The sequence below is a fragment of the Heptranchias perlo genome, chromosome 1, assembly GCF_035084215.1.
Source record: "Heptranchias perlo isolate sHepPer1 chromosome 1, sHepPer1.hap1, whole genome shotgun sequence".
NCBI classification, from domain to species: Eukaryota; Metazoa; Chordata; class Chondrichthyes; order Hexanchiformes; family Hexanchidae; genus Heptranchias; species Heptranchias perlo.
The window spans coordinates 72,521,030-72,548,554 of NC_090325.1; the positions used below are offsets into that span (position 1 = coordinate 72,521,030).

Below are 27,525 nucleotides of genomic sequence, written 5' to 3' on the forward strand. Positions count from 1 at the left end.
AGGAGAGTCTAGAGGGCGGGGTGAGAGTCCAACAGGTGAGCGCAGTGTAAATCTAAGGCAAGTGATGGCAGCAGAGCTCGCAACTGTGATATGCTCCTCCTGCACTATGTGGGAAGTCATGGACACTACAGGTGTCCCTGGCGACCATGTGTGCAGGTAGTGTGTCCAGCTGCAGCTACTGACTAACCGCATTTCGGAGCTGGAGCTGCGGGTGGATTCGCTGTGGACCATCCGCGATGCTGAGATTATCGTGGATAGCACGTTCAGTGAGGTGGTCACACCGCAGGTAAAGATTACGCAGGGAGAAAGGAAATGGGTGACCGCCAGGCAGAGTAAAAGGACTAGGCAGGTAGAGCAGGAGTCTCCGGGGCCATCTCCCTCTCAACAGATATACCGCTTTGGATACTGTTGGGGGAGATGGCTTATCAGGGGAAAGCAGCAAGAGCCAAGTTTGTGGCACTACGGGTTGCTCTGCTGTACAGGAGGGGAGGAATAATAGTGGCAGGGTTATATTGATAGGGGATTCAATTGTAATGAGAACAGATGGGCGTTTCTGCGGCCGCAAACGTGACTCCAGGATTATATGTTGCCTCCCTGGTGCTAGGGTCAAGGATGTCACGGAGCGGCTGCAGGGTATTCTGGAGGGGGAGGGTGAACAGCCAGTAATCGTGGTCCATATTGGTACTAACGACATAGGTTTAAAAAAAAGGGATGAGGCCCTGCAAGGTGAATTTAAGGAGTTAGGAAATAAATTAAAAAGCAGGACCTCAAAGGTAGTGATCTCAGGATTACTACCAGTGGCACGTGCTAGTGCGTATAGGAACAGGAGAATAGACCGTATGAATGCGTGGCTGCAGGGATAGTGTCGGAGGGAGGGATTTAGATTCCTGGGACATTGGGACCGGTTCTGGGGAAGGTGGGACCTGTACAAGCTGGACGGGTTACACCCGAGCAGGACCGGGACCGATGTCCTTGCGGACGTGTTTGCTAGTGCTGTTGGGGAAGGTTTAAACTAGAATGGCAGGGGGATGAGAACCTGAGCAGGGAGACAGAGACGGGGGAAACAAGAATAGAAACAAAACACAGAAAGGGAAGAAGCAATAGTGGAAGGCAGAGAAAACAAGGGTTAAAAAACAAATAGGGTCATAGTGCAAAATAAAACTAAGATGACTAGCAATCTTAAAAAGACAAGTCTAAAGGCATTGCATCTTAATGCACGGAGCATTCGCAATAAGGTAGATGAATTAACAGCGCAGATAGATATTAACGGTTATGATATAGTTGCGATTATGGAGACATGGCTGCAGGGTGAACATCCAGGGGTATTCAATATTTAGGAAGGACAGGCAAAAAGGGAAAGGAGGTGGGGTCGCGTTGTTAGTAAAGGAGGAAATCAATGCAATAGTGAGGAAGGATATTGGCTCGGAAAATCACGATGTGGAATCTGTATGGGTGGAGCTAAGAAACACCAAGGGGCAGTAAGCATTGGTGGGGATTGTCTATAGGCCCCCAAACAGTAGTGGAGATATAGGGGAGGGCATTAAACAGGAAATGAGAGTCGAATGCAAGAAGGGTACAACTATAATCATGGGTGACTTTAATCTACATGTAGATTGGTCAAACCAAATTAGCAATAATACTGTGGGGGAGGAATTCATGGAGTGTGTACGTGATGGTTTTCTCGACCAATACGTTGAGGAACCAACTAGAGAACAGGCGATCCTAGACTGGGTATTGTGCAATGAGAAAGCATTAATTAACGATCTTGTTGTGCGGGGTCCCTTAGGGAAGAGCGACCATAACATGATAGAATTCCTCATTAAGATGGAGAGTGAAGTGGTTGAATCCGAAACTAGGGTCCTGAATCTAAATAAAGGAAATTACGAAAGTATGAGATGCGAGTTGGCTATGATAGATTGGGGAACTTTACTAAAAGGGATGACTGTGGATAGGCAATGGCTAATATTTAAAGAACGTGTGCAATTATTCATTCCTGTCTGGTGCGAAAATAAAACAGGAAGGGTGGCTCAACCGTGGCTTACAAAAGAAATTAGGGATAGGATTAGATCTAAAGAGGAGACACATAAAATTGCCAGAAAAAGTGGCAAGCCTGAGGATTGGGAGCAGTTTAGAATTCAGCAAAGGAGGACAAAGAGATTGATTAATCGGGGAAAAATAGAGTATGAGAGTAAACTAGAAGGGAACATAAAAACTGACTGTAAAAGCTTCTATAAATATGTCAAGAGAAAAAGATTAGTGAAGACAAATGTAGGTCCCTTACAGTCAGAAATGGGGGAAATTATAATGGGGAACAAAGAAATGGCAGGACAATTAAACACATACTTTGGTTCTGTCTTCACAAAGGAGGACACAAATCACCTGCCAGAAATGTTAGTGAACCAACGGTCTAGTGAGAGGGAGGAACTGAAGGAAGCCAGTATTAGTAAAAAAAAGATAGTGCTCGGGAAATTAATGGGGCTAAAGGCTGACAAATCCCCAGGGCCTGATAATCTACATCCACAGTACTAAAGGAAGTGGCCCTTGAAATAGTGGATGCATTGGTGATCATCTTCCAAAATTCTATAGACTCTGGAACAGTTCCTACAGATTGGAGGGTGGCAAATGTAACCCCACTATTTAAAAAAGGAGGGAGAGAACAAACAGGGAATTACAGACCAGTTAGCCTAACATCAGTAGTGGGGAAAATGCTAGAGTCCATTATAAAAGATGTGATAACAGAACACTTGGAAGGCATTAACAGGATTGGACAAAGTCAGCATGGGTTTATGAAAGGGAAATCATGCTTAACAAATCTACTGGAGTTTTTTGAGGATGTAACTAGTAGAACAGATAGGGGAGAACTAGTGGATGTGGTGTATTTGGATTTTCAGATGGCTTTTGATAAGGTCCCACTCAAGAGGTTAGTGTGCAAAATTAAAGTACATGGGATTGGGGGGAATATACTGGCATGGATTGAGAATTGGAATCCATGCCAGTAGGAATAAATGGGTCTTTTTCCGGGTGGCAGGCAGTGACTAGTGGGGTACTGCAGGGATCAGTGCTTGGGCCCCAGCTATTCACAATATATATCAATGATTTGGATGAGGGAACTAAATGTAACATTTCCAAGTTTGCAGATGATACAAAGCTGGGGTGGAATGTGAGTTGTGAGGAGGATGCAAAGAGGTTCCAATGTGATCTAAACAAGTTGGGTGAGTGGGCAAGAACATGGCAAATGCAGTATAACATGGATAAATGTGAGTTTATCCACTTTGGTTGTAAAAACAGAAAGGCAGATTATTATCTGAATGGTGATAGATTGGGAAAAGGGGAGGTGCAACAAGACCTGGGTGTCCTTGTACACCAGTTGCTGAAAACGAGCATTCAGGTGCAGCAAGCAGTCAGGAAGGCGAATGGTATGTTTGCCTTCATTGCAAGAGGATTTGAGTACAGGAGCAGAGATGTCTTGCTGCAGTTTTTTCAGGGCCTTGGTGAGACCACGTCTGGAGTATTGTGTGCAGTTTTGGTCTCCTTATCTGAGGAAGGATGTCCTTGCCATGGAGGGAGTGCAACGAAGCTTTGCCAGACTGATTCCTGGGATGGCAGGACTGATGTATGAGGAGAGATTGGGTCGACTAGGCCCATATTCACTAGAGTTTAGAAGAATGAGAGGTGATCTCATCGAAACATATAAAATTCTAACCGGATTAGACAAACTAGATGCAGGGAGGATGTTCCCGATGACTGGGGAGTCCAGCACCAGGGGTCACAGTCTCAGGATACGGGGTATGCCATTTAGAACCGAGATGAGGAGAAATTTCTTCCCTCAGAAGGTGGTGAACCTGTGGAATTCTCTACCACAGAAGGCAGTGGAGGCCAAGTCATTAGATGTATTCAAGAAGGGGATAGATATATTTCTTAATGCTAAGGGGATCAAGGGATATGGGGAAAAAGCGGGAACAGGGTACTGAGTTAGACGATCAGCCATGATCATTTTGAATGGCGGAGCAGGCCCGAAGAGCCGAATGGCCTACTCTTGCTCCTATTTTCTATGTTTCTATGTTGTGGTAGGTAGATGGGAAAGTAGGGTTGAGGTCACAATCAGATCAGCCATGATCTTATCAAATGGCAAAGCAGGCTCGAGAGGCCAAATGGCCTACTCCTGCTCTCAATTTGTATGTATGTATGAGTTGTGGGGAGTTGGCCTGTCACTGAAGACAAGAATGTTGACCTTGCCTTATACTTGGTTCATTGATCTTGGGAGCAGGGTATTTTTGGCTGGAAACTAGCAGGAGCCATCTTTTCCATGAAGCAGGCAAGCAGAAAAATAAACAATGCTGCTGAAAAAAATAGAAAGAAGGAAGGAAATTGACAGAGGAGAGAGAGAAGGTGAAAAGAATTTAAAGTTGGGCAGATGGTAATAGTAGGAAAAGGACAAAGAAAACAATAAAACACTAATTTGAGAAAACAAAAAAATTTAACAAGTGAAAAATTGAAGAATTTCAGAAAAGATTGAGCAGTTAAACAAATTTTGAAACTAGTATATTGTTATTTTCTGTTATGGTTACTGTAAATTATTAATATATTATGCGTGTTTGAAGATGTTGATTGGGTATTTGCGGAATAGAGATGGATAGTAAGTGTCTAACAATGAAACTGCTGACAATGGTACAATTTTAAAGGGGGCATCGGAACAGAGAGTCCTGGGGATTCACATGTACAAATCTTTGAAGGTGGCAGGACAAATTGATAAAGCTGTTTAAAAAGCATATGGGATCCTTAGCTTTATAAATATAGGCATAAGAGTACAAAAGCAAGGAAGTTATGCTAAACATTTATAAATCACTGGTTAGGCTTCAGCTAGAGTAGTTTTCCCAATTCTGGGAATCACACTTTAGGAAAGATGCCAAGGCCTTGGAGAGAGTGCAGATAAGATTTACCAGAATTATACCACAGGTAAAGGGCTTCAGTTATGTGGAGAGACTAGAGAACCTGGGATTGTTCTCCTTCGAGCAGAGAAGGTTAAAGGGAGATTTAGTAGAGATCTTCAAAATTATATGGGGTTTTGATAGTGTAAATAAGAAAAAATTGTTTCCACTGGCTGTGCATCGGTAACCAGATATAAGACTTAAGACTTGTAAAAGAACCAGAGGGGAGATGAGGGGAATGTTTTTTCCGAGCGAGTTATGATCTGAAATGCACTACCTGAAAGGGTGATGGAAGCTGGTTCAATAGTATCTTTTAAAAGGGAATTGGATATATACTTGAAAAGGAAGAATTTGCAGGGCTATGGGAAAAGGACAGGAGAGTGGGACTAATTGGAAAGCTCTTTCAAAAATGGCCTATTTCTGTGCTGGAAAATTCTATGAATTGAAAACAAGTCACTCACGATGAAATACAGATTATCAAAGTTTGGAGTACAGTCTACTCCTGATGATGCAAAGTCAATTTTTACACCAAAACCACAAAATTGTTCAGTAATTCAAGTTAAGCAAAGTAAATATCAGGAAAGTATGAATTTAGTCAAAATATGTGAAATGTCAGATAATTTGAAATAAGAGGAATAGACGTTATTCAGAGGGAATTCTATCACGAGATAAAAAGCTATAGTTTCCCTCAGACTCCAATCTCAGCTGTTTCATAAATGATTCCAAGGATTTTCCACCACTCCCCCACTTGGAGGTCCAGCCCATCTTTTTGTTACTCTTGGTGAAGAAGAGCTTTTTGGCTTCTTTCCTCAATTTGCCTTTAGTAATTTTCAGCCTGTGCTGTCTTGTCCTGTTGCCATGAAATATTGCCGCAGATTAATTTTTCCATACTGTTTGCTATCTCCTATAAAAACCTCTCTCTGTTACCTCCTTTCTGATTTTGGGACTAAATGTCATGACAGCCATTTATTCCATTATTTCTGAATTGATCTTATTCTCGGATCTAGAGCCAAAATAGATTTGGGTCAATTTGGAAAATATATAATATGGAATTCTGATCATTGACTATAAGAAATGGAAGTCAGACTCTCCTGAATCCACAACTTTTTTGTATTTTAAAGATGCTAATAAAGTACAAAGAATATGACAATAACAAAAATACTGTTTTGACACTAAAGACTCTTAAAAATAAACTCCTTATCATATAAAGCTTGGTTTTCTTTTTGTTGTGAAGAGGGATGAAGTCAATTTTCCTAGTTTCAGATTTGGAACTTATTAGACAATGGTAATACTTCAGGTGTTGATATTCAGAGATAGTCATATTATCTTATTAGTATCCTTATTACTTATTACAAATTACTATTCATCATATGAATCTAGCAATAAATTTGTACGGATACAACACTTTTAATACTCTTTTTCTTAATCAACTCATTCATCTTGAGTTGATTAAGATAAAGAGCATAATTTTCAAACAGGGCTTGATAGTTTACAAGTAGTTGGAGGAGGTAGGGTTTTTACGTCAAAATGGAGCATCATTTAAAATTGCACTGAATGAGAGTGGAATGGTTCGGAAAGAAATGTATACTTTTGAATATATTGATGTACAGAATATTAGTTACAATAAAGTTCCTGTGGTAATATTCACTTTTACTGTTAGTTCTTCAAAAAAAGAGCAAAACTTTTCCCTTTACTTATTGGAAACACATGCACACCCAGAATTTGGACCCAACAAGAATACATTTGAAGCCCTGCAGTGTTTTTGTACTATTTTGCAACATGTCTGCACCATGGCCATAGTGACTGTTCTTCCTGAGGAGGAGCATGAAAATTGAGAGACTTAGCAGGGCCTGCATTCTGCAGTTTCACGTGAGGTATCGTAATCTCTCCCATATCTAAATCGCAATATCATTACTCAATGGAAGGTACCAGCAGTTCTTAGATTTATAGTCTAATGTTTTACTTCTTTCTCTCACTGTGAATCACAATATCATTATTTGAGAGCACCATGGGACTACCTTGCATACCTGCCAAGTTTCCAGCACTGTTTTCAGGACAGGAAAACAGCTGACCTGACTCAGTTTAAATTGCCTCATAATACATCACAACTCACCTCTTCTGCACCTGCACAGAAGTGATAAGGTGTCAGCCTTGGCTCAGTGGTAGCACTCTCACCTCTGAGTCAGAAAATTGTTGGTTCAAGCCCCAAGCCAGAGAATTGAGCACATAATATAGGCTGACACTCTTGTGAAGTACTGACAGAGTGCTGCACTGACAGAGGTGCCATCTTTCGAATTAAATATTAAACTGAGGCCTAGCTGCTCTCTCAGGTGGACGTAAAAGATCCCATGGTATTATTCAAAGAAGAGCAGGGAAGTTCTCCCAGGTGTCTCTGGCCATCATTTATTCCTCAACCAACATGACTAAAAGAAATAGATTATTTGGTAATTTTTCTCATTGCTTTTTGTGGGACCTTGCTGTATGTAGTTTGGCTGCTGCGCTTACCTACATTACAATGGTGACTACATTTCAAAACTACGTCATTGGCTCTGAACTGCTTTGGAACATCCTAGCCTGAAAGGCGTTATATAAATTCAAGTTCTTTGATCAATCCATTTACTTCATCTGCTCTAGTTTCAAATAGAACTTCCACATCTCCATTGTTTAAGCTGCCTCCAAAAAAAACTCAGTTTCTTCGTACATTCCAAATACTGTTTTTCTCCTCAACTACCGTTAACTCTCTATAAAGCCCAAGACCATCCAAGACTTTACTATTACTCCATGTCTGAAGTGGCTCTTCTAGCACCCCTCACACTCTTGGACTGAATGCAAGGGACTGATAGACAATCCCTCTTCCATCTTTAGCGTCCAATCTCGCTCCCATTTTAGTTTTTCTTTGTTATTCATGTTACTGTGGTTCATTTTTTTTTATCAGTTTTCCTCTCTCATTCCTTCTAAGCTCCAAATATGTTATCCTATATGGTCTCCCTCCTCCCTACAACTCAGTGTTGAAACCAAGGCTCACTGTATAGTCTCCAACTCTAACTTATATTTTAAGAAATCAAAATTTAAAAGTCCTTACCTATTTCAGTGTTTCTTTCCCCTAACAATCTTCAAGTTTTTAAAATTCAAGCTTGGTATTAACCTAATCATCACACCTTGATTTACTTCATCTTCTCTTTCATTCTTTTCAATCTTGGTATTGTACAGCACTATGGGTTTTGAGGATCTTTTATATCCACCCGAGAGTACAGACATTACTGGTTTAATATATCATCCAAATGATGGCACCTCTGATAGTGCAGCACTCCCTCGGTACTGCATTGAAATGTGAGCCTAAATTATGTAGTCAAGTCTCTGGAACGGGGCTTGAACCCCCCCAACCTTCTGACTCGGAGGAGAGAGTGCTACCACTGAGCCAAGCCTGGCACCCCAAAGGTGAGACGATCAAAGATAAGAGGTAGTATCTGTGCATTGGACGAGTGAGAAACTGTGCCTGAAGAATTGAATGAGATTTTTATTACTCCATTGAAGGACATTGATATAAATGGAGGTTATAGTGATACAGCCATTGTACTGTGAGAGGACTGGAGGTTGTGAGCACTGAGCACATGTGATCTGAAGGAAGTTAATGAATATACAGTGCAGCCATTGGCAAGGATGGGGTTGGATGATGAGTGGAGAAAATCATTGATGCAAAGAAGTAACAGAATGAAAGAGAATACAGAGCCCTTGAATTAATGAAAAAGTAAAAAATGAGAGCAATTTCATGGACCCTGCAGTATTCAAAAAAATTATTTTTAAAAATTCATTATTATAGATTTGAGCAGCTTTAAACTGAAAATATGCCAATGTTTCTTGAGTTGATGGTAATAAATTATGGCACATGTTTCTAATAACTACATTCCCTTTGTTTATAGCTCTGAATTTCTAAGCATCTGCTTGGAACTCGTTCTTCTAAGTGGTTTTATTACAGAGCAAATTATATGCTTATGTAAATATTGTTTTCATGCAGTGAAGAGCTACGCAAAGAAGCACGTCAGCTAAAACGGGAACTATTGGCAGCAAAACAGAAGAAGGCAGAAATTCTTAAAAAGGAAGAAGAAGAGGAGTCACAAGGTAAGAATTAATAATATATTTATGCCTATTGCTGAAATTTGGGATTTGTATAGCTGTTTTGGTTGAGAAATCAGCCGAGCCTCCCTGCTACCGCACACAGATGAGCAGGCCACTCGATTTGTCATGTTCCCGCCTGGGAGTTAAAATCAAACACTTAGTCAGGTTTTTCATTAAAGTTACCCAGTTTCATAAGAATCCAGCAAGTGAGCCATTTTCATTTAAAAAAGTAAGACCCGTTCATTTTACTTACTTATGGGTTAGCATTGCCTGATATAGGGTGGATGTGCCTTGGCTATACTTCAAGGCTGATGCCCCGCCAAGGCAGTTTTAACTGCAGTCTGTTGTTATGTCTTCCCGTTACAGACAGAGACTAAAGGCTTTCCCGTTACAGACACATTATTGCCCAAAATATTTATCTATAGGACATGATTTTGAACAGTTAAATAATATCAGTAAAAAGACTAGTGAGATTTTAAGACCTCTGTACTTGCTGAAATCAGTGTGACTCATGGACCAATGAGGCTACAACGATTGATACAATTGGGTACAGGCAATGAATGAACTTCACTACACACCCTTTGGCTAGTGATCCAAATGTATGGTCAATTAGGATGGTATTCCCTCATGATACAAGCTTTCAATGCCTTAACGTAGCCATGAGAAAATTAGCATATGGATGGTAATTGGATCTGTCCCAGATCAGTTCACTGTGATTTTGTTTTTCTCCCCCCCCCCCCCCCACCTTTCTCTCCCTCCTGCTCTTTCCCCTTCCCCTCTGCCCCTGTACCCTTGCTCCCTATCCCTGCCATCTCCCCTTTCCTCTCTTCCTCCTTCCCCCTCCTCCTCTTTCCCTTTCCCTCTCATTTCCTCTCCCACCTCCCTCTCCCTCCCTCCCTCATAATTTTGAATCAATCAGATCGCCTCAATCTTCTTTGTTCTAATGAAAAGAGCTCCAATTTCTCTATTCTCTTTTCATTATTAAAATCTCTCTTCGTAACTAAAACTTCTTATTCCTGGTTTCATCTTCCTAAATCTGTGACATCTTTCCTAAAATAAGGCATCCAAAACCTGCGGCCTAACCAATGATTTGTAAAATTATCTTTGTTTTTGTACTCATTATTCCTACTTGTATTATAGCTTTACTGAAAAAATTTACAGGGGTACAGGGAAAGAATGGGACCAATTGGATAGCTCTTTCAAAGAGCTGGCACAGGCACTATGGGCCGAGTGGCCTCCTCCTGTGCTGTACCTACCATGATACAATGTCCTCCTACTTTTAAAGATTTGTATATCTGAACCCCCAACTCTCTACTCCTTTTAAAGCTTTACCATTTAGTTTATATGTCCTATGTTTATTCTTCCTCACAAAATGTATCACCTCATATTTCTCTGGATTAAATTTTATCTGACATCTTATCTGCCCAATTTACTAACTTGCCTAGTCTCTTGAAGTTGCTTACAGTGCTCTTAACAATTAACCATTGTTGGGTTCAGGATAATCCTTATCCTTCACTTTTAATACAGGCTTGTGGACTCAAGAGGTAGAGAAACATCTGATTCATAATCTTTATCAATACACCAGTACAAACCCAGTACACGCATTGACATGAGATTGACATCAATTATACTCACAGGCAACAAACTCATCGGGCCTCGTGAACCGCATCTTCTCACCATTCACAGTAGTCTCATCATATCTACTTAGTTCCTAAAGGTGTGTTGTACCTTTATACAGTTAATTACGAAAAGTAACCGTGCTGTTAGTAAGCGTCCATAGTACGTATAGTTAGTACGTAAGTATGTAAGGTTAGTACGTAAGCACGTTGGTGGTTACGCAGACCACTTCACCCCCTTTCGCACGTGCTTATTAGCAACACCATCAGTTTATTATTCTCTGGACAATTCATATGCATGATTAGCCAAGGGTGGCCTTCAGAATCATCGCTTCCTTATCTTTTTTTTAGATATTTATTTTACTGAGGCCTTTCTCCATCTCCCAACACCTCCGCTAGACATCTGGGCATCTGTCCAACAATTAACATTCCATTCTCAGACCATCCTACACTTAACTTCTCAGTCTTATATCAGCATTGTCTAGAGTGTAATTTAATCCAATTTAACCCTTACCTCTATCACAGCCTACCATACTTATATGCTGCTGACTATTCTACCTGGCTAACCATGCTTCCTACTTTTGTGTCATTGTAAATTTTGATATTGTGCCCTCTATATTCACATCCAGATCATTTATATAGAGAAGAGCAATGGTCTCAACACTGACCCCGGGGTTATCACTGTTTACACCCCTTCAGTCCGAAAAACACTACTTTATGTTTCCAACCTTTAACCAATTTCCTATCGCGCTGCCACACTCCCTGTATGTTTTCATTTTATCTACAAGCCTTCTATACCGCACCTTATCAGATGCCTTTTGAAAATCCAAATATACAACATCCACACCATTTCCTTTTTCACTACACTCCATTCTTTCCTCAAAGAACTCTATTACATTTGTCAGATTTGCTTTTTACAAATCCACGTTGGCTGTTCTTAATTAACCCATATCTTTCTAGATGAGTATCAATTTTATCCTATATTGTGGCCTCTGGAAGTTTACCCACAATCAATGTTAGGCTGATTAATCTGTGATTACCTGGTCTATCCATTTCCCTCTTTTTTGAATAGAGGTGTTACATTCCTCTCTGACTTCCCTCAGCATTCTAGGATGTGTGCCATCATAGCCTGGTGCCTCAAGTTTAAAGCCTGATGAAGGATACACACTTTAAGAAATGCTAAGTGTCCTGTGCATTTCCAACATTTTCTGCTCTTATTTCAGATATCTAGCCTTTGCAGTTTTATTTTTATTAATATGCTTTGGGTTAGTAAAGTCATAGCTATGTTTACAATTGAATTAGTGAGTACACAAGAATAAAAAAAAGTATCGGCAGAGAAAGAAACTTGAAAATGGAGGGTTTCCCAGGAAGCAGAACGCAGCAGGTGAATTACATAGAATTTTTAGCTCTCGGCACTACCAATGTTCCAGCTTTTATGGGCAAAGCTCATACTGTGGGTGGAACTTCACCTCAATTCATAAAATTGGGAGTGCAAAACTTTTGTATTGTATTTTAATATTTAAATGAATCCACGCATGCTAGTAGCGCAGCCTCATTATTTGGCCCCAAATCATCCCTTGTAAAATTGGGCATGAATTGAGTTTATGACCTCTTGGATTGGAAAATTGCCAATGTCACTCCACTATTTAAGAAGGGTAAGAGATATAAATGAGGAAATTATAGGCCTACTAGTCTAATGTTTGGTGTAGGGAAGTTACCAGAATCTATTATTAGGGACAGAGTGATTGAGCACTTGAACAGACATGAACTGATCAGAGAGAGCCAGCATGGATTTGTAAAGAATAAGTCATGTCTAACAAACGTAGTTGAATTTTTTGAGGAGGTAACTAACATGGTGGATAAGGGAGTGTCAATGGATGTTGTTTATATGGACTTCCAGAAGGCATTCAATAAGGTTCCACATAAGAGACTGTTAACAAAAATGAGAGCACATGGAATTTGAGGCAGCTTATTGACATGGGTAGGGAATTGGTTAGGACATGGGAGACAGAGAGTAGGGATAATGGGTATGTACTCCAATTGGCAGGATGTGACCAGTGGTGTCCCTCAGGGATCTGTACTGGGGCCTCAGCTTTTCACTGTATTTATAAATGACATAGATGAAGCAATAGAGAGCCATATATCCAATTTTGCTGATCACACCAAGTTAGGTGGCACAGTAAATAATGTAGATGGGAGCAGAAAGTTGGAAAGGGACATTGATAGATTAAGTGAGTGGGCAAAAATGTGGCAGATGGTGTTCAGTGTGAGGTCATCCACTTTGGGCCTAAGAAAAATAGATTAGATTAGAGTATTTTCTAAATGGCGATAAATTAGGAATTGTGGAGGAGCATTGAGATTTAGGGGCCCAAGTACAGAAATCACAAAGTTAGTGGACAGATACAAAAAATTATTAAAAAGGCTACTGGAATGTTGGCCTTCATCTCAAGGGGCTGGAATACAAAGGGGTGGAAGTTATGTTACAGTCATATAAACAATAACAGCAACAATTTGCAATTATATAGCAACTTTAACATAGTAAAACGTCCCAAAGTGCTTCACAGGAGCGCTATCAAACAGAGTTTGAGATCGAGCCACATAAGGAGGTATTAGGTCAGGTGACCAAAAGCTTGGTCAAAGAGGTAAGTTTTAAGGAGCGTCTTAAAGGAGGATAGAGAGGCGGAGAGGTTTAGGTTGGGAATTCCAGAGCTTAAGCATGGCTGCCAATGTTGGAGTGATGAAAATCGGGGATGTGCAAGAGGCCAGAATCGGAGGAGAGCAGAGACCTCGGAGGGTTGTAGGGCTGGAGGAGGTAGGGAGGAGTGAGGCCATGGAAGGATTTGAAAACAAGGATAAAAATTTTAAAATAAAGGCGTTGCCGGTCAGCGAGCACAGGAGTGTTGGTAAAGGAGGGCCCGAAAGCGGGAGAGCTGAGCTAAGCAAGATCGGAGGCGGATAAAGGAGGGTCGAAGAGCGGGAGGGGAGAGCTGAGCTAAGCGAGATCGGAGGCGGATAAAGGAGGGCCCGAAAGCGGGAGAGCTGAGCTAAGCAAGATCGGAGGCGGATAAAGGAGGGCCGAAGAGCGGGAGGGGAGAGCTGAGCTAAGCAAGATCAGAGGCGGATAAAGGAGGGCCGAAGAACGGGAGGTAAGAGCTGAGCTAAGCGAGATCGGAGGCGGATAAAGGAGGGTCCGAGAGCAGGAGAGCTGAGCTAATCGAGATTGGAGGCAGATAAAGGAGGGTCCGAGAGCGGGAGAGCTGAGCTAATCGAGATCGGAGGCAGGTAAACTGGGATCAACGGCGGAGTTCCAGAGGTGACGCGGCGCAGGGGAGGCAGCTGATTGGTAAGTAGGTGCAGCTGAGTATTTCTACTATTCTAAAATGCAGCAACTAAAGTAAAAAGAAAGGGAAGGTCTGCAGGTCTTATAGCAAGTAGCGTTTTTTTAGTGAATCAAGGTCCCGAGTGTAGTTAACATTCTCTAAATTAAGAGTAATTTAAAGAAGTAAACTCCTTAAAGGGAGTAACTAACGAGCTTAATCTAAGGCAAGTGATGGCAGCAGAGCTCGCACCCGTGATGTGCTCCTCCTGCGCTATGTGGGAAGTCATGGACACTACCGGTGTCCCTAGCGACTACATGTGTGTCCAGCTGCAGCTACTGGCTAACTGCATTTCGGAGCTGGAGCTGCAGGTGCATTCACTGTGGAGCGTCCGCGATGCTGAAATTATTGTGGATAGCACGTTCAGTAAGGTGGTCACACCGCAGGTAAAGATTACGCAGGAAGAAAAGAAATGGGTGACCGCCAGGAAGAGTAGAAGGACTAGGCAGGTAGTGCAGGAGTCCCCTGGGGTCATTTCCCTCTCAAACAGGTATACTGCTTTGGATACTGTTGTAAACAATTTTACAACACCAAGTTATAGTCCAGCAATTTTATTTTAAATTCACAAGCTTTCGGAGATTCTCTCCTTCCTCAGAGAATCTCCGAAAGCTTGTGAATTTAAAATAAAATTGCTGGACTATAACTTGGTGTTGTAAAATTGTTTACAATTGTCAACCCCAGTCCATCACCGGCATCTCCACATCTTGGATACTGTTGGGGGAGATGGTTTATCAGAGGAAAGCAGCAAGAGCCAAGTATGTAGCACCATGGGTTGATCTGCTGCACAGGAGGGGAGGAATAAGAGTGGCAGGGCTATAGTAATAGGGGATTCAATTGCAAGGGGAACAGATAGGCGTTTCTGTGGCCGCAAACGTGACTCCAGGATGGTATATTGCCTCCCTGTTGCTAGGGTCAAGGATGTCACGGAGCGGCTGCAGGGCATTCTGGAGGGGGAGGGTGAACAGCCAGTAGTCATGGTTGATATCGGTACCAACGACATAGGTTAAAAAAAGGGATGAGGTCCTGCAAGGTGAATTTAAGGAGTTAGGAGATAAATTAAAAAGCAGGACCTCAAAGGTAGTGATCTCAGGATTACTACCAGTGCCACGTGCTAGTGAGTATAGGAACAGGAGAATAGACCGTATGAATGCATGGTTGCAGGGATGGTGTTGGAGGGAGGGATTTAGATTCCTGGGACATTGGGACCGGTTCTGGGGAAGGTGGGACCTGTACAAGCTGGACGGGTTACACCCGAGCAGGACCGGGACCGATGTCCTCGCGGGGGTGTTTGCTAGTGCTGTTGGGGAAGGTTTAAACTAGAATGGCAGGGGGATGGGAACCTGAGCAGGGAGACAGAGGAGGGGGAAACAAGCATAGAAACAAAAGACAGAAAGGGAAGAAGCAATAGTGGAAGGCAGAGAAAACAAGGGCGAAAAACAAATAGAGCCATAGTGTAACATAAAACTAAGATGACTAGCAGTCTTAAAAAGACAAGTCTAAAGGCATTGTGTCTTAATACGCGGGGCATTCGCAATAAGGTAAATGAATTAACAGCGCAGATAGATATTAACGGTTATGATATAGTTGCGATTATGGAGACATGGCTGCAGGGTGACCAAGGATGGGAACTGAACATCTAGGGGTATTCAATATTTAGGAAGGACAGGCAAAAAGGGAAAGGAGGTGAGGTAGCATTGTTAGTAAAGGAGGAAATCAATGCAATAGTGAGGATGGATATTGGCTCGGAAAATCACAATGTGGAATCTGTATGGGTGGAGCTCAGAAACACCAAGGGCAGAAAACGTTGGTGGGGATTGTCTATAGGCCCCCAAACAGTAGTGGAGATATAGGGGAGGGCATTAAACAGGAAATGAGAGACGCATGCAAGAAGGGTACAACTATAATCATGGGTGACTTTAATCTACATATAGAATGGTCAAACCAAATTAGCAATAATACTGTGGGGGAGGAATTCCTGGAATGTGTACGTGATGGTTTTCTAGACCAATACGTTGAGGAACCAACTAGAGAACAGGCGATCCTAGACTGGGTATTGTGCAATGAGAAAGGATTAATTAACAATCTTGTTGTGCGGGGTCCCTTAGGGAAGAGCGACCATAACATGATAGAATTCCTCATTAAGATGGAGAGTGAAGTAGTTGAATCCAAAACTAGGGTCCTGAATCTAAATAAAGGTAATTACGAAAATTATAATGGGGAACAAAGAAATGGCAGAACAATTAAACACATACTTTGGTCTGTCTTCACAAAGGAGGACACAAATGACCTCCCAGAAATGTTAGGGAACCAAGGGTCTTGTGAAGGGAGGAACTGAAGGAAACCAGTATTAGTAAAAAAAGGGAAATTAATGGGGCTAAAGGCTGACAAATCCCCAGGGCCTGATAATCTACACCCCAGAGTACTAAACGAAGTGGCCCTTGAAATAGTGGATGCGTTGGTGGTCATCTTCTAAAATTCTATAGACTCTGGAACAGTTCCTACAGATTGAAGGGTGGCAAATGTAACCCCACTATTTGAAAAAGGAAGGAGAGAAAAAACAGGGAATTACAGACCAGTTAGCCTAACATTAGTAGTGGGGAAAATGCTAGAGTCTATTATAAAAGATGTGATAACAGAACACTTGGAAGGCATTAACAGGATTGGACAAAGTCAGCATGGGTTTATGAAAAGGAAATCATGCTTAACAAATCTACTGGAGTTTTTTGAGGATGTAACTAGTAGAATAGATAGGGGAGAACCAGTGGATGTGGTGTATTTGGATTTTCAGAAGGCTTTTGATAAAGTCCCACACAAGAGGTTAGTGTGCAAAATTAAAGCACATGGGATTGGAGGGAATATACTGGCATGGATTGGTTGACAGACAGGAAACAGAGAGTAGGAATAAATCAGGCAGTGATTAGTGGGGTACTGCAGGGATCAGTGCTTGGGCCCCAGCTATTCACAATATATATCAATGATTTGGATGAGGGAACTAAATGTAACATTTCCAAGTTTGCAGACAACACAAAGGTGGGGTGGAAGTTGAGCAGTGAGGAGGATGCAAAGAGGCCCCAATGTGATTTAGACATGTTGGGTGAGTGGGCAAGAACATGGCAGATGCAGTATAACATGGATAAATGTGAGGTTATCCACTTTGGTTGTAAAAACAGAAAGGCAGATTATTATCTGAATGGTGATAGATTGGGAAAAGGGGAGGTGCAACGAGACCTGGGTGTCCTTGTAAACCAGTTGCTGAAAGCGAGCATTCAGGTGCAGCAAGCAGTTAGGAAGGCGAATGGTATGTTTGCCTTCATTGCAACAGGATTTGAGTACAGGAGCAGTGATGTCTTACTGCAGTAATACGGGGCCTTGGTGAGACCACATCTGGAATATTGTGTGCAGTATTGGTCTCCTTATCTGAGGAAGGATATCCTTGCCATGGAGGGAGTGCAACGAAGGTTGACCAGACTGATTCCTGGGATGGCAGGACTGATGTATGAGTAGAGATACAGCAAAGGCTATGGGCCCCGACAACATCCCAGCTGTAGTGCTGAAGACTTGTGCTCCAGAACTAGCTGCACCTCTAGCCAAGCTGTTCCAGTACAGCTACAACACTGGCATCTATCCGACAATGTGGAAAATTGCCCAGGTATGTCCTGTCCACAAAAAGCAGGACAAATCCAATCCGGCCAATTACCGCCCCATCAGTCTACTCTCAATCATCAGCAAAGTGATGGAAGGTGTCATCGACAGTGCTATCAAGCGGCACTTACTCACCAATAACCTGCTCACCGATGCTCAGTTTGGCTTCCGCCAGGACCACTCGGCTCCAGACCTCATTACAGCGTTGGTCCAAACATTGACAAATGAGCTGAATTCCAGAGCTGAGGTGAGAGTGACTGCCCTTGACATCAAGGCAGCATTTGACCGAGTGTGGCACCAAGGAGCCCTAGTAAAATTGAAGTCAATTGGAATCAGGGGGAAAACTCTCCAGTGGCTGGAGTCATACCTAGCACAAAGGAAGATGGTAGTGGTTGTTGGAGGCCAATCATCTCAGCCCCAGGGCATTGCTGCAGGATTTCCTCAGGGCATTGTCCTCGGCCCAACCATCTTCAGCTGCTTCATCAATGACCTTCCCTCCATCATAAGGTCAGAAATGGGGATGTTCGCTGATGACTGCACAGTCTTCAGTTCCATTCGCAACCCCTCAAATAATGAAGCAGTCCGAGCCCGCATGCAGCAAGACCTGGACAACATCCAGGCTTGGGCTTATAAGTGGCAAGTAACATTCGCACCAGATAAGTGCCAGGCAATGACCATCTCCAACAAGAGAGAGTCTAACCACCTACCCCTGACATTCAACGGCATTACCATCACCGAATCCCCCACCATCAACATCCTGGGGGTCACCATTGACCAGAAACTTAACTGGACCAGCCATCTAAATACTGTGGCTACGAGAGCAGGTCAGAGGCTGGGTATTCTGCGGCGAGTGACTCACCTCCTGACTCCCCAAAGCCTTTCCACCATCTACAAGGCACAAGTCAGGAGTGTGATGGAATACTCTCCACTTGCTTGGATGAGTGCAGCTCCAACAACACTCAAGAAGCTCGACACCATCCAAGATAAAGCAGCCCGCTTGATTGGCACCCCATCCACCACACTAAACATTCACTCCCTTCACCACCGGCGCACTGTGGCTGCAGTGTGTACCATCCACAGGATGCACTGCAGCAACTCGCCAAGGCTTCTTCGACAGCACTTCCCAAACCCACGACCTCTACCACCTAGAAGGACAAGAGCAACAGGCACATGGGAACAACACCACCTGCACGTTCCCCTCCAAGTCACACACCATCCCGACTTGGAAATATATTGCCGTTCCTTCATTGTCGCTGGGTCAAAATCCTGGAACTCCCTTCCTAACAGCACTGTGAGAGAACCGTCACCACAAGGACTGCAGCGGTTCAAGAAGGCGGCTCACCACCACCTTCTCGAGGGCAATTAGGGATGGGCAATAAATGCTGGCCTCGCCAGCGACGCCCACATCCCATGAACGAATAAAAAAAAAAGATTGGGTCGACTAGGCCTCTATTCACTAGAGTTTAGAAGAATGAGAGGTGACCTCATCGAAACATATAAAATTCTAACAAGACTAAACAGACTAGATGCAGGGAGGATGTTCCCGATGGCTGAGGAGTCCAGAAGCAGGGGTCACAGTCTCAGGATATGGGGTATGCCATTTAGAACCGAGGTGCGGAGAAATTTCTTCACTCAGGGTGGTGAACATGTGGAATTCTCTACCACAGAAGGCAGTGGAGGCCAAGTCATTAGATGTATTCAAGAAGGATATCGATATATTTCTTAATGCTAAAGGGATCAAGGGATATGGGGAAAAAGCGGGAACAGGGTACTGAGTTAGACGATCAGCCATGATCATTTTGAATGGCGGAGCAGGCCCGAAGGGCCAAATGGCCTACTCTTGCTCATGTTTTCTATATTTTCTATGTTTTTCTATGGTACGAGTTAGGATACGAGCAGCAGAATTTTGGATGAGCTCAAGTTTATGGAGGGTGCAAGGTGGGAAGGCAGCCAGGAGAGCATTGAATAGTCGAGTCTAGAGGTAACAAGGGCATGGATGAGGGTTTCAGCACCAGATGAGCTGAGGCGGGGGCAGAGACGGGCGATGTTTCAGAGGTTACATAAAGCTCTGATTAGACCCCATTTGGAGTGCTGCATTCAGTTCTGGGCACCGCACCTCAGCCTTGGAGGGGATGTAGCGCAAATTCACCAGAATGATACTGGGGCTAGTCTTGTATTCCCTTAAGGATAGATATAATTGAGGTATTAAAAATGATTAAAGGAGTTGATTGGGTAGATAGAGAGCAACTATTTCCTCTGATGGGGAAGTCCAGAACAAGGGGGCATAACCTTAAAATTAGAGCTAGGCTGCTCAGGGGTGATGTGAGGAAGCATTTCTTCAAACAAAGGGTAGTGGAAATCTGGAAACCCCCCCCCCCCCCCCTCCCAAAAGAAAAAGTGCTGTTGAGGCTAGGTCAATTGAAAGTTTCAAAACTGAGATTGATGGATTTTTGTTAGGCAAGGGTATTAAGGGTTATGGAACCAAGGCAGGTAGTTGGAGTTAAGTTACAGATCAGCCATGATCTAATTGAATGTTGTAACAGGCTCGAGGGGCTGAATGGCCTACTCCTGTTCCTATGTTCCTTCGCTTGCAGAGTGTGAGGTCTCGCCAGTGGCGTGGGACTTCACAAAATTTACCTTCATTTTTTCTGAGAGCAACTTTCTGCATGTGTGCAAATTTAAATATGTTTGTGTGCATGTATATTGGTAAGTGCCTGAGCAGACAGCTGCCTCCCAGCCCTGGTCCCTATTCCACTTTCTGCTTTGTACCTAGGGAGAAAGAGGATAATTTCTGCAACTTTTACAGAGCAAGAGGCCCAATTCTGTCTCCTGATATCTCTGAGTTGAGAGAAACAAATGGAGAAAGAGATTCAAAAAAAAGCAGAAACTATGTGACAGGATTCAGCAACAGTGAATGATGCAGAGAAAATAGAGGAGACAGAGTGAAATATAAACAAACAGAAAGAAAGACAATTAGAGAGCAGAAGATGAGCAGAGACATAGTTACAGAAAGAGAGACCTTGGGCTCGATTTTAACTGCCAGGCAAGAACGAGGCAAAACAAGCGGTGTGCCCGTCTGGGAGCGGCAGCAGGCAGGCTCGGCCGGGTCTCCATTAGCATGCCATTTGCCAACTTTCTGACCAAAATGGGACGACAGAAGACTGCTGCAAGATACCCAGGAGTACAATCCCCAACATAAGGTAAGTGCTCCAGGAGGAGAATCATGGTTGGGGGTGGAGTGGTTGAAGCCTGATGCAGGGGAGGCCCAAGGTTTCCTTGTGAGGCCCAGAAAAGCACTTCTGCTCCTCTTGGCCCACAAGGAAACTAAAAAATAAAATGTTTAAACTTGCTTTACTCGGCTTCTACTGGCCCTGGCTACTATTCTCAACCAGGTTTGCCCTGGCAGGGAAGCCACCACTGCTCCTCCACTCAGACCGTGGGTTAAAATGGCAGATCGAGCTCTGATGACATAATTGGAATCAATCTGCATTTATAAAGAGGACCCTGATGACTTGGGGCAGTTATTCTTACCGCATACAATTTAAAATTGCAATAGCCAGATCAGGGCAGGAAAGGAGTGGACAAGCCCCCCACACTTTTTTGACTGCACCCCCGCCCCGTCTGGTTTTTGCCAGGTGAGGTGAGTTAAAATCGAACCCATTATTTTGTCCATGAGCAATGCCACAGGAGATTATCTAGCAATTATAGAAGAACATAAAAATCAGGGATACAAAAAGAAATCAGGTACTCAAAAAGCCATTCGGTGCATTAATGCATATTTCTTTGGAATGAAGCCTTTTTGTATAAGAGCAAGCATAGTTTCAGCTTCCTTAATTCTGTCATGGTATGTAAGGGGTTGGAAACTACATTCACTCAAAGAAAACAAAATGTCCTAGTTTTTGATATAATTGTTGCTATCAGTCGTTTGTCTGAGCCGTATGTCTGAGGGAGGTGCCAAGCCATTCAGTTTAAATTTAAACATTTTATGGGATTGGTTGGAATATATTTTTAATTGGCTGCTCTTTTGGAATAGTGTGTTACTGCTCATATTCATTTATTTGTATTCTTTTGCATTTTAACAAATTTGTTTGACAGTTAAAGCCTAAGTCACAATCCAGTGTATAAATGCAAGTTGTTGTAGTGTGGGAGGCCAGCCTTATTTAAATCTTTTATGTAGGTTCCCAACAAAATTCCAAACTAGGAGCTCACTTTTGGAGAGGGGTTAGATGGGAATGGCTCTGCAGGCAGGTGCTTGCAGCAGCTTAGAGGTTGAGCAGCCTCAAAGACCAAAAATAAAAGGAATTTCCTTTGTCTTATCAACTGGCAAAATCTTCCACTCCTTTGGCACTAAATGAATGTATTGTTCTTCCCTGTACCTTTTAAATTGTTGGTAGTGTTGCGCCTCTTTTGGAATTATGGCCCTCTCTCAAGTGAATAGCCCTGCACCTCTCCATCACCTCTCCCACCATAGTGTTTTATTATCTTTCTTGGTAGATTATTCCAAATATTTCTCACTCTTTGGCTAAAGAAGTTTTTCCTGATGAAGGTCAGTTTGGCTCACTTGGTAGGACTCTTGTCTCTGAGTCAGAAGGTTACGGGTTCAAGCCTCACTGCAGGATTTCACAATATAAAAGAAGTTAACAGTTCAGTGCCATACAGAGGGTGCTGCGTTGTCAGAAACTTTAAACTGAAAGAAAGGCCTGTTCAGATGAAGCTTCCATAGAACTTTTTCAAAGAGTAGGGACTTCTGATATCCCTTCATTTCCCCCCAGCCAACACCATTAAAAACAGATTAGCTGATTATTTGCAGACGACACCAATTTATGGGGTATAGTTAATACTGAGGAGGACTGCGACAAAATACAGGAAGACATTAATAAACTTGCAGAATGGGCGTGTAATTGGCAAATTATTTTCAATAGAAATAAGTGTGAAGTGGTACATTTTAGTAGGAAGAATAAGGAGGCTACTTACTCCTTGAAAAATAAGAGCCTAAATGGGGTAGAGGAGCAGAGAGATCTGGGGGTACAGATACACAAATCACTAAAAGTAGCGACGCAGGATAATAAGGCCATAAAAAAGCAAACAAAGCACCGGAGTTTATTTCTCGAGGGTTAGAATTGAAAAGCAGGAAAGTTATGTTAAACCTATATAGCACCTTGGTTTGACCACACTTGGTGTACTGTGAACAGTTCTAGTCTCCATATTATAAAAAGGATATAGAGGCACTGGAGAAGGTGCAAAAAAGATTTACTAGGATAATACCAGAACTGAGAGGTTATACCTATCAGGAAAGATTGAACAGGCTGGCGCTCTTTTCTCAAAATAGAGGTCTTCAAGATTATGGAAGGGTTTGATAGGGGAGACCAGAACAAGGGGTCATAAATATAAGTTAGTTACTAATAAATCCAATATGGAATTCAGGAGAAATTTCTGTACCCAGAGATTGGATTCAGTGTGGAACTTGCTACCACAAGGAGTAGTTGAGGCGACTTGCATAGATGCATTTAAGGGGAAGCTAGATAAACACATGAGGGAGAAAGGAATGGAAGGATATGTCGATGTGGATAGATGAAGATGGGTGGGAGGAGGCTCGTGTGGAGCATAAACACTGGCATGGACCTGTTGGGTCGAATGGCCTCTTTCTGTTACATTCTATGTAATTTATCCCATGTGCTATTTGTGGGACCTTGCTGTGTGAAAATTGGCTGCTCTTTTTGCCTACAGAACAATAGCAACTGCTTAGCAAACAGTCTGAACAGAAAATGCTGGAAATACATTGTAACATTGAGATCGCTGTGCATTTTCAACATTTCCTATTTTTATTTCCGATTTCCAGCATTTTCAATTTGGTGTTCTTTTTATGTTTATCAGACTGAATCTCTTTCCCAGTGGGTGCGAGTTCGCAGCACAAAATTGCTCCGAATTGGCACTAGTTCGTCAGTTTCACCGAGTTCTTCAGGAAATGTTACACTACTACAGTGAGGGGTGTTCATTTAGATCAGGGTAAGCACATTGGTCAAAGTAGAAGATTCCTCAAAATATAACCTAATGTAGGAGTGCTTGATGCTGATATTGTGCAAAAGTGATGAAATATTTGATTCCCCAAAATGAGTAGCCGTCACCTTAATGAGCATAAAATTCATTAAAGGTTTATAATGAGAATAAATCAGAATATGAGTTCAATTAATAATAAATGTTTGTGATTAACTTAAAAAGTGAAGATACTATAACTATGGTAATGCTTGACAAACTTGTTTGGCTGTAAAGGTCCTATGTGAAATGAGTTTGGACAGTCTCAATCCAGTTCCAGTGGCCATGTGCCGACAGCACAAAACTGTCCCTAATTTGACACTAACTGACAATCACACTTTGAGAGGAAAAGGGATGAGAAACTATGGTAACGAGAAGAGGCTTCAGATACTGGGACTATTTCCACTTAAACAGAGAAGGCTAATAGGTGATTAATTAGAGGTTTTTTAAATTATGACAGGTTTCAAAAGGGTGAATAGAGAAAGACTATTTCCAGTGATTGAGGAGTCAATATTTAACAGTTATCAATTTAAAATTGTTAGTGGAAGAGTGAGGAGAGATGTCAGGAGAAATTTCTTTACTGAGTTTTTAGAGCATGGAATACTTCTCCAGTAGTAGTTGAGGTAAAGACCATTGTATCTTTTAAGGAAAGAATAAATAAACATTTGAAGCAGAAGATGATACAGCACTTTGCGGAGAGAATGAGACAATGGAATTAGTTTTGGATTGCTCTAAGGAAAAGCCGACACAGGCATGGTGGGCCAAATGACCTCCTTTTGTCATGAAACCTTCTACAGTTGCTGGTGTGGGAAAGACGAAAAATGGCACACTGATACTCTTCTGAGGTTGGAACTGAGACATTGTTGAGACATGGTAGAGGGAGCTTTACTCTGCATCTGGCTTTACCTCACCTGAGAGTGCTTGATGCTGTTACTTGATACCTGAAATAGGAGAAGTTCTATTTCCCAGCAATATCATCCCTCACACTGGTGAGCATTAATATTTAAATTAAAAGAAATGCTTCACTGGTTTAAGTCTAGGTGAAGAGATGTTTGAATACAGTACTTTAAAGTGTAACTGTTTTGCCTCTACTTCATTATATGACTGTGTTGATCTTGCACTGCTGTATTGTGCGCTAACACAATCTGAATAATATTGTTAATCATTATTATATGTGGTTCTGGTCAGCAGTGTACAAAAAGGATATTGCAACTATTAAAAGGATACAGAAGAGAGCAAGCAGAATGACTGAGGGGTTGGAGGGATTGGATTTCGAGGAACAATTATGTAAATTGGGCATGTTCTCACTGGAAAAAAGAATTGTAAACAATTTTACAACACCAAGTTATAGTCCAACAATTTTATTTGAAATTCACAAGCTTTCGGAGGCTTCCTCCTTCCTCAGGTGAATGTTGTGGAAAATTTTCCACAACTTTCACCTGAGGAAGGAGGAAGCCTCCGAAAGCGTGTGAATTTCAAATAGAATTGTTGGACTATAACTTGGTGTTGTAAAATTGTTTACAATTGTCAACCCCAGTCCATCACCGGCATCTCCACATCATGGAAAAAAGAAGGTTGAGAGGTGTTGGAAAAGCACTTACCTGCTAGATGTGGCCATTCTCACCTCCCTTTGGCTGCCAGGTTTCCCGAGCCCAGAGCTGTTAAAAGTAAAACTGTGATAAAGTTTGAGGCACACAGTCTCATTAACATATTTAAATAATTGACCCGACTCTCGAGAGCAGGTTAGTTTCTCACCCCCCCCAACCCGCCTTCATTAAAACCAGAAATTGGAGGTGGGTTGGGGCCGGGTTTCCTATTTTTGAAATTTTAAGCCCACTTCTCTCCTCTTTCCCCCACCCCCCCCCCCCCCCCCTGTCCACCCTGAGGGGTTAAAATTCCCCCAGATATTTCAGTGAGCGAGTGGTCAATCTATCTCCATAGGGAGATGGTGGAAGCATAGTATTGATTCATTCAAATACAAATTACGTAGATTTCTTTCAGAAAATAACATTTTGGGATACAGTATATGAGTAATTTGAGACATGGCATATGGTAAGTGCAGCCTTCTTGGGAGGAATAGGTGACTTTGGACCTATTTTTCCTAAAGCACTCCACCACTGGAAGTTTCCTCGCCTTGTGTCTAGGTCTGTTTAGACTAATTAATAGAGATTGATAGTTATGATTAGTCAGCAACTCTATTATCATTGTATCATGCGACTACCTGGATGCTAGAAGGCGAATTAGATGGACCTTGATCTTTTTTCGTCTAGCAATTCCTGTGTTCCTATGTTATACACTTGAATATCGTATTTCACATCGATAGATCTGTACTGTTAAGGCAATTAAGGATCATGAATAAGTCTAACTTAGTTTTAATGTCTAATATTTGCAGCATTAAGCATTTGCAATGTAGGATTTTTTTTAAAACTATTTTCATATACTTAACGACCGATTCTAAAGGTAGTTGTATTAGTGAGACAGATTTCTCAGTGTCTCCACCAATCTAATGAGAAAAATCTGAAGTCTATTTGACAGACAGGCTTTTCAAACGGATTTGCTTTGTATGCTTTAAATCCTGAGGAAAAATCAGAAAAGATTATGAAGTTAAAGGCATTTGAACAACTTCAAAGACTTTTAAGTCTGATTCATTTGTTAAAGCGAGTGCAATAAAGCACAGCTGCAACAGCTGTTTCAATAGCTTTCATCAACACTAAAGGATTAGATACTCCTAATGTTAAAATCTTTTCTAAACTATACAATCCTTAATAATCCTTAAATTCTGATCCAACAAAAAGTGGAAGTTCCAAACAGTAACCTAGTGGTTATGGTGCTAAACTGGCCAATCAGACAAATTGAATTCAATAAATCTGCTAATTTGTGGGCTAGCGCCAGAATAAATGACCATGTAAATTGCCTGATTGTTAGAATAAACCAAATGGTTCACGAGCATCCTTCAGGGAAGGGAACCTGCCATTCCCACCTGGTTTGGCCTACATGTAACTCCACTCTCACGCTTCGTCGTTACTTCTTAATACCCTCAGGGCACCTACGTATGAATAATAAATGCTGCTTTGCCAGTGTCACACACATCTCAAGCAAAAAGAAACAAAAACAAAATACCTGCACAGTGGCTGAAAAAATGATATTGATAAATTTCTATCTATAATTTTTACTCCATATGATTTAGGTAAAACATAATGGACCCAAAATTCCACCCTGGGTGCATCTTGGATATAGCTGCCAGAAGGGGAGCAGACAGAATGAGGCATAACCCAATTCCATTGGGATTCCACCCCATGGAAAAAAGGCCAAGAAATTCCATTGTGGAGAGGCTTGGACAGATCTAACACACACCCTCACCATGCCAAGCTGACATAGTTGGGGGAGTTCCCAGGATTTCATGGGAAATTCCACCTAGCTGGTCACTTGATAGGCCCAACTGAACCTACGTCTGCTGAGAGCAGATGTAGATTCTGTTATAGGACTAGTAAAGGGCCTAGAATGCCAATGAAAGCATGTGATCCTTGAGGGGATTGAATTCCTTGCAGGGATGACCTGATAATTCCTTTGGGAGCTGCAGAGTTGGAGCGGCTGTTCCTGAAAAGTTGTTCCTGGGCCACATCGCACAAATGGCACTTTGCCCTTAGCCTCTCTGTTATTTTTAAGAACTTGCTGGATTTGCACATTAACTGCCCATTAAACTCACCACAAAAAGTTAGCGCTAGTGAGTAAGAATGTAAGTACCCTTTTAATGATAATTGTTAATGCAATGCTAATCAACCTCTCTGGCCCAGAAAGGGAACAATTTAAACT

The 27,525-nt window shown here is 42.1% G+C and overlaps 1 protein-coding gene across 2 annotated transcripts in view; it reads left to right on the top strand.

Annotated features, from left to right (window-relative positions):
- cwc27 (CWC27 spliceosome associated cyclophilin) overlaps positions 1 to 27,525 on the top strand; it is a 304,048-nt gene that overhangs the window by 192,826 nt on the left and 83,697 nt on the right. For both annotated transcript variants that reach the window (XM_067986629.1, XM_067986639.1), the window contains exon 11: positions 8,944 to 9,047. In XM_067986629.1, the coding sequence (XP_067842730.1) occupies positions 8,944 to 9,047 (104 nt within the window). The remainder of the gene's footprint in view (positions 1 to 8,943; positions 9,048 to 27,525) is intronic.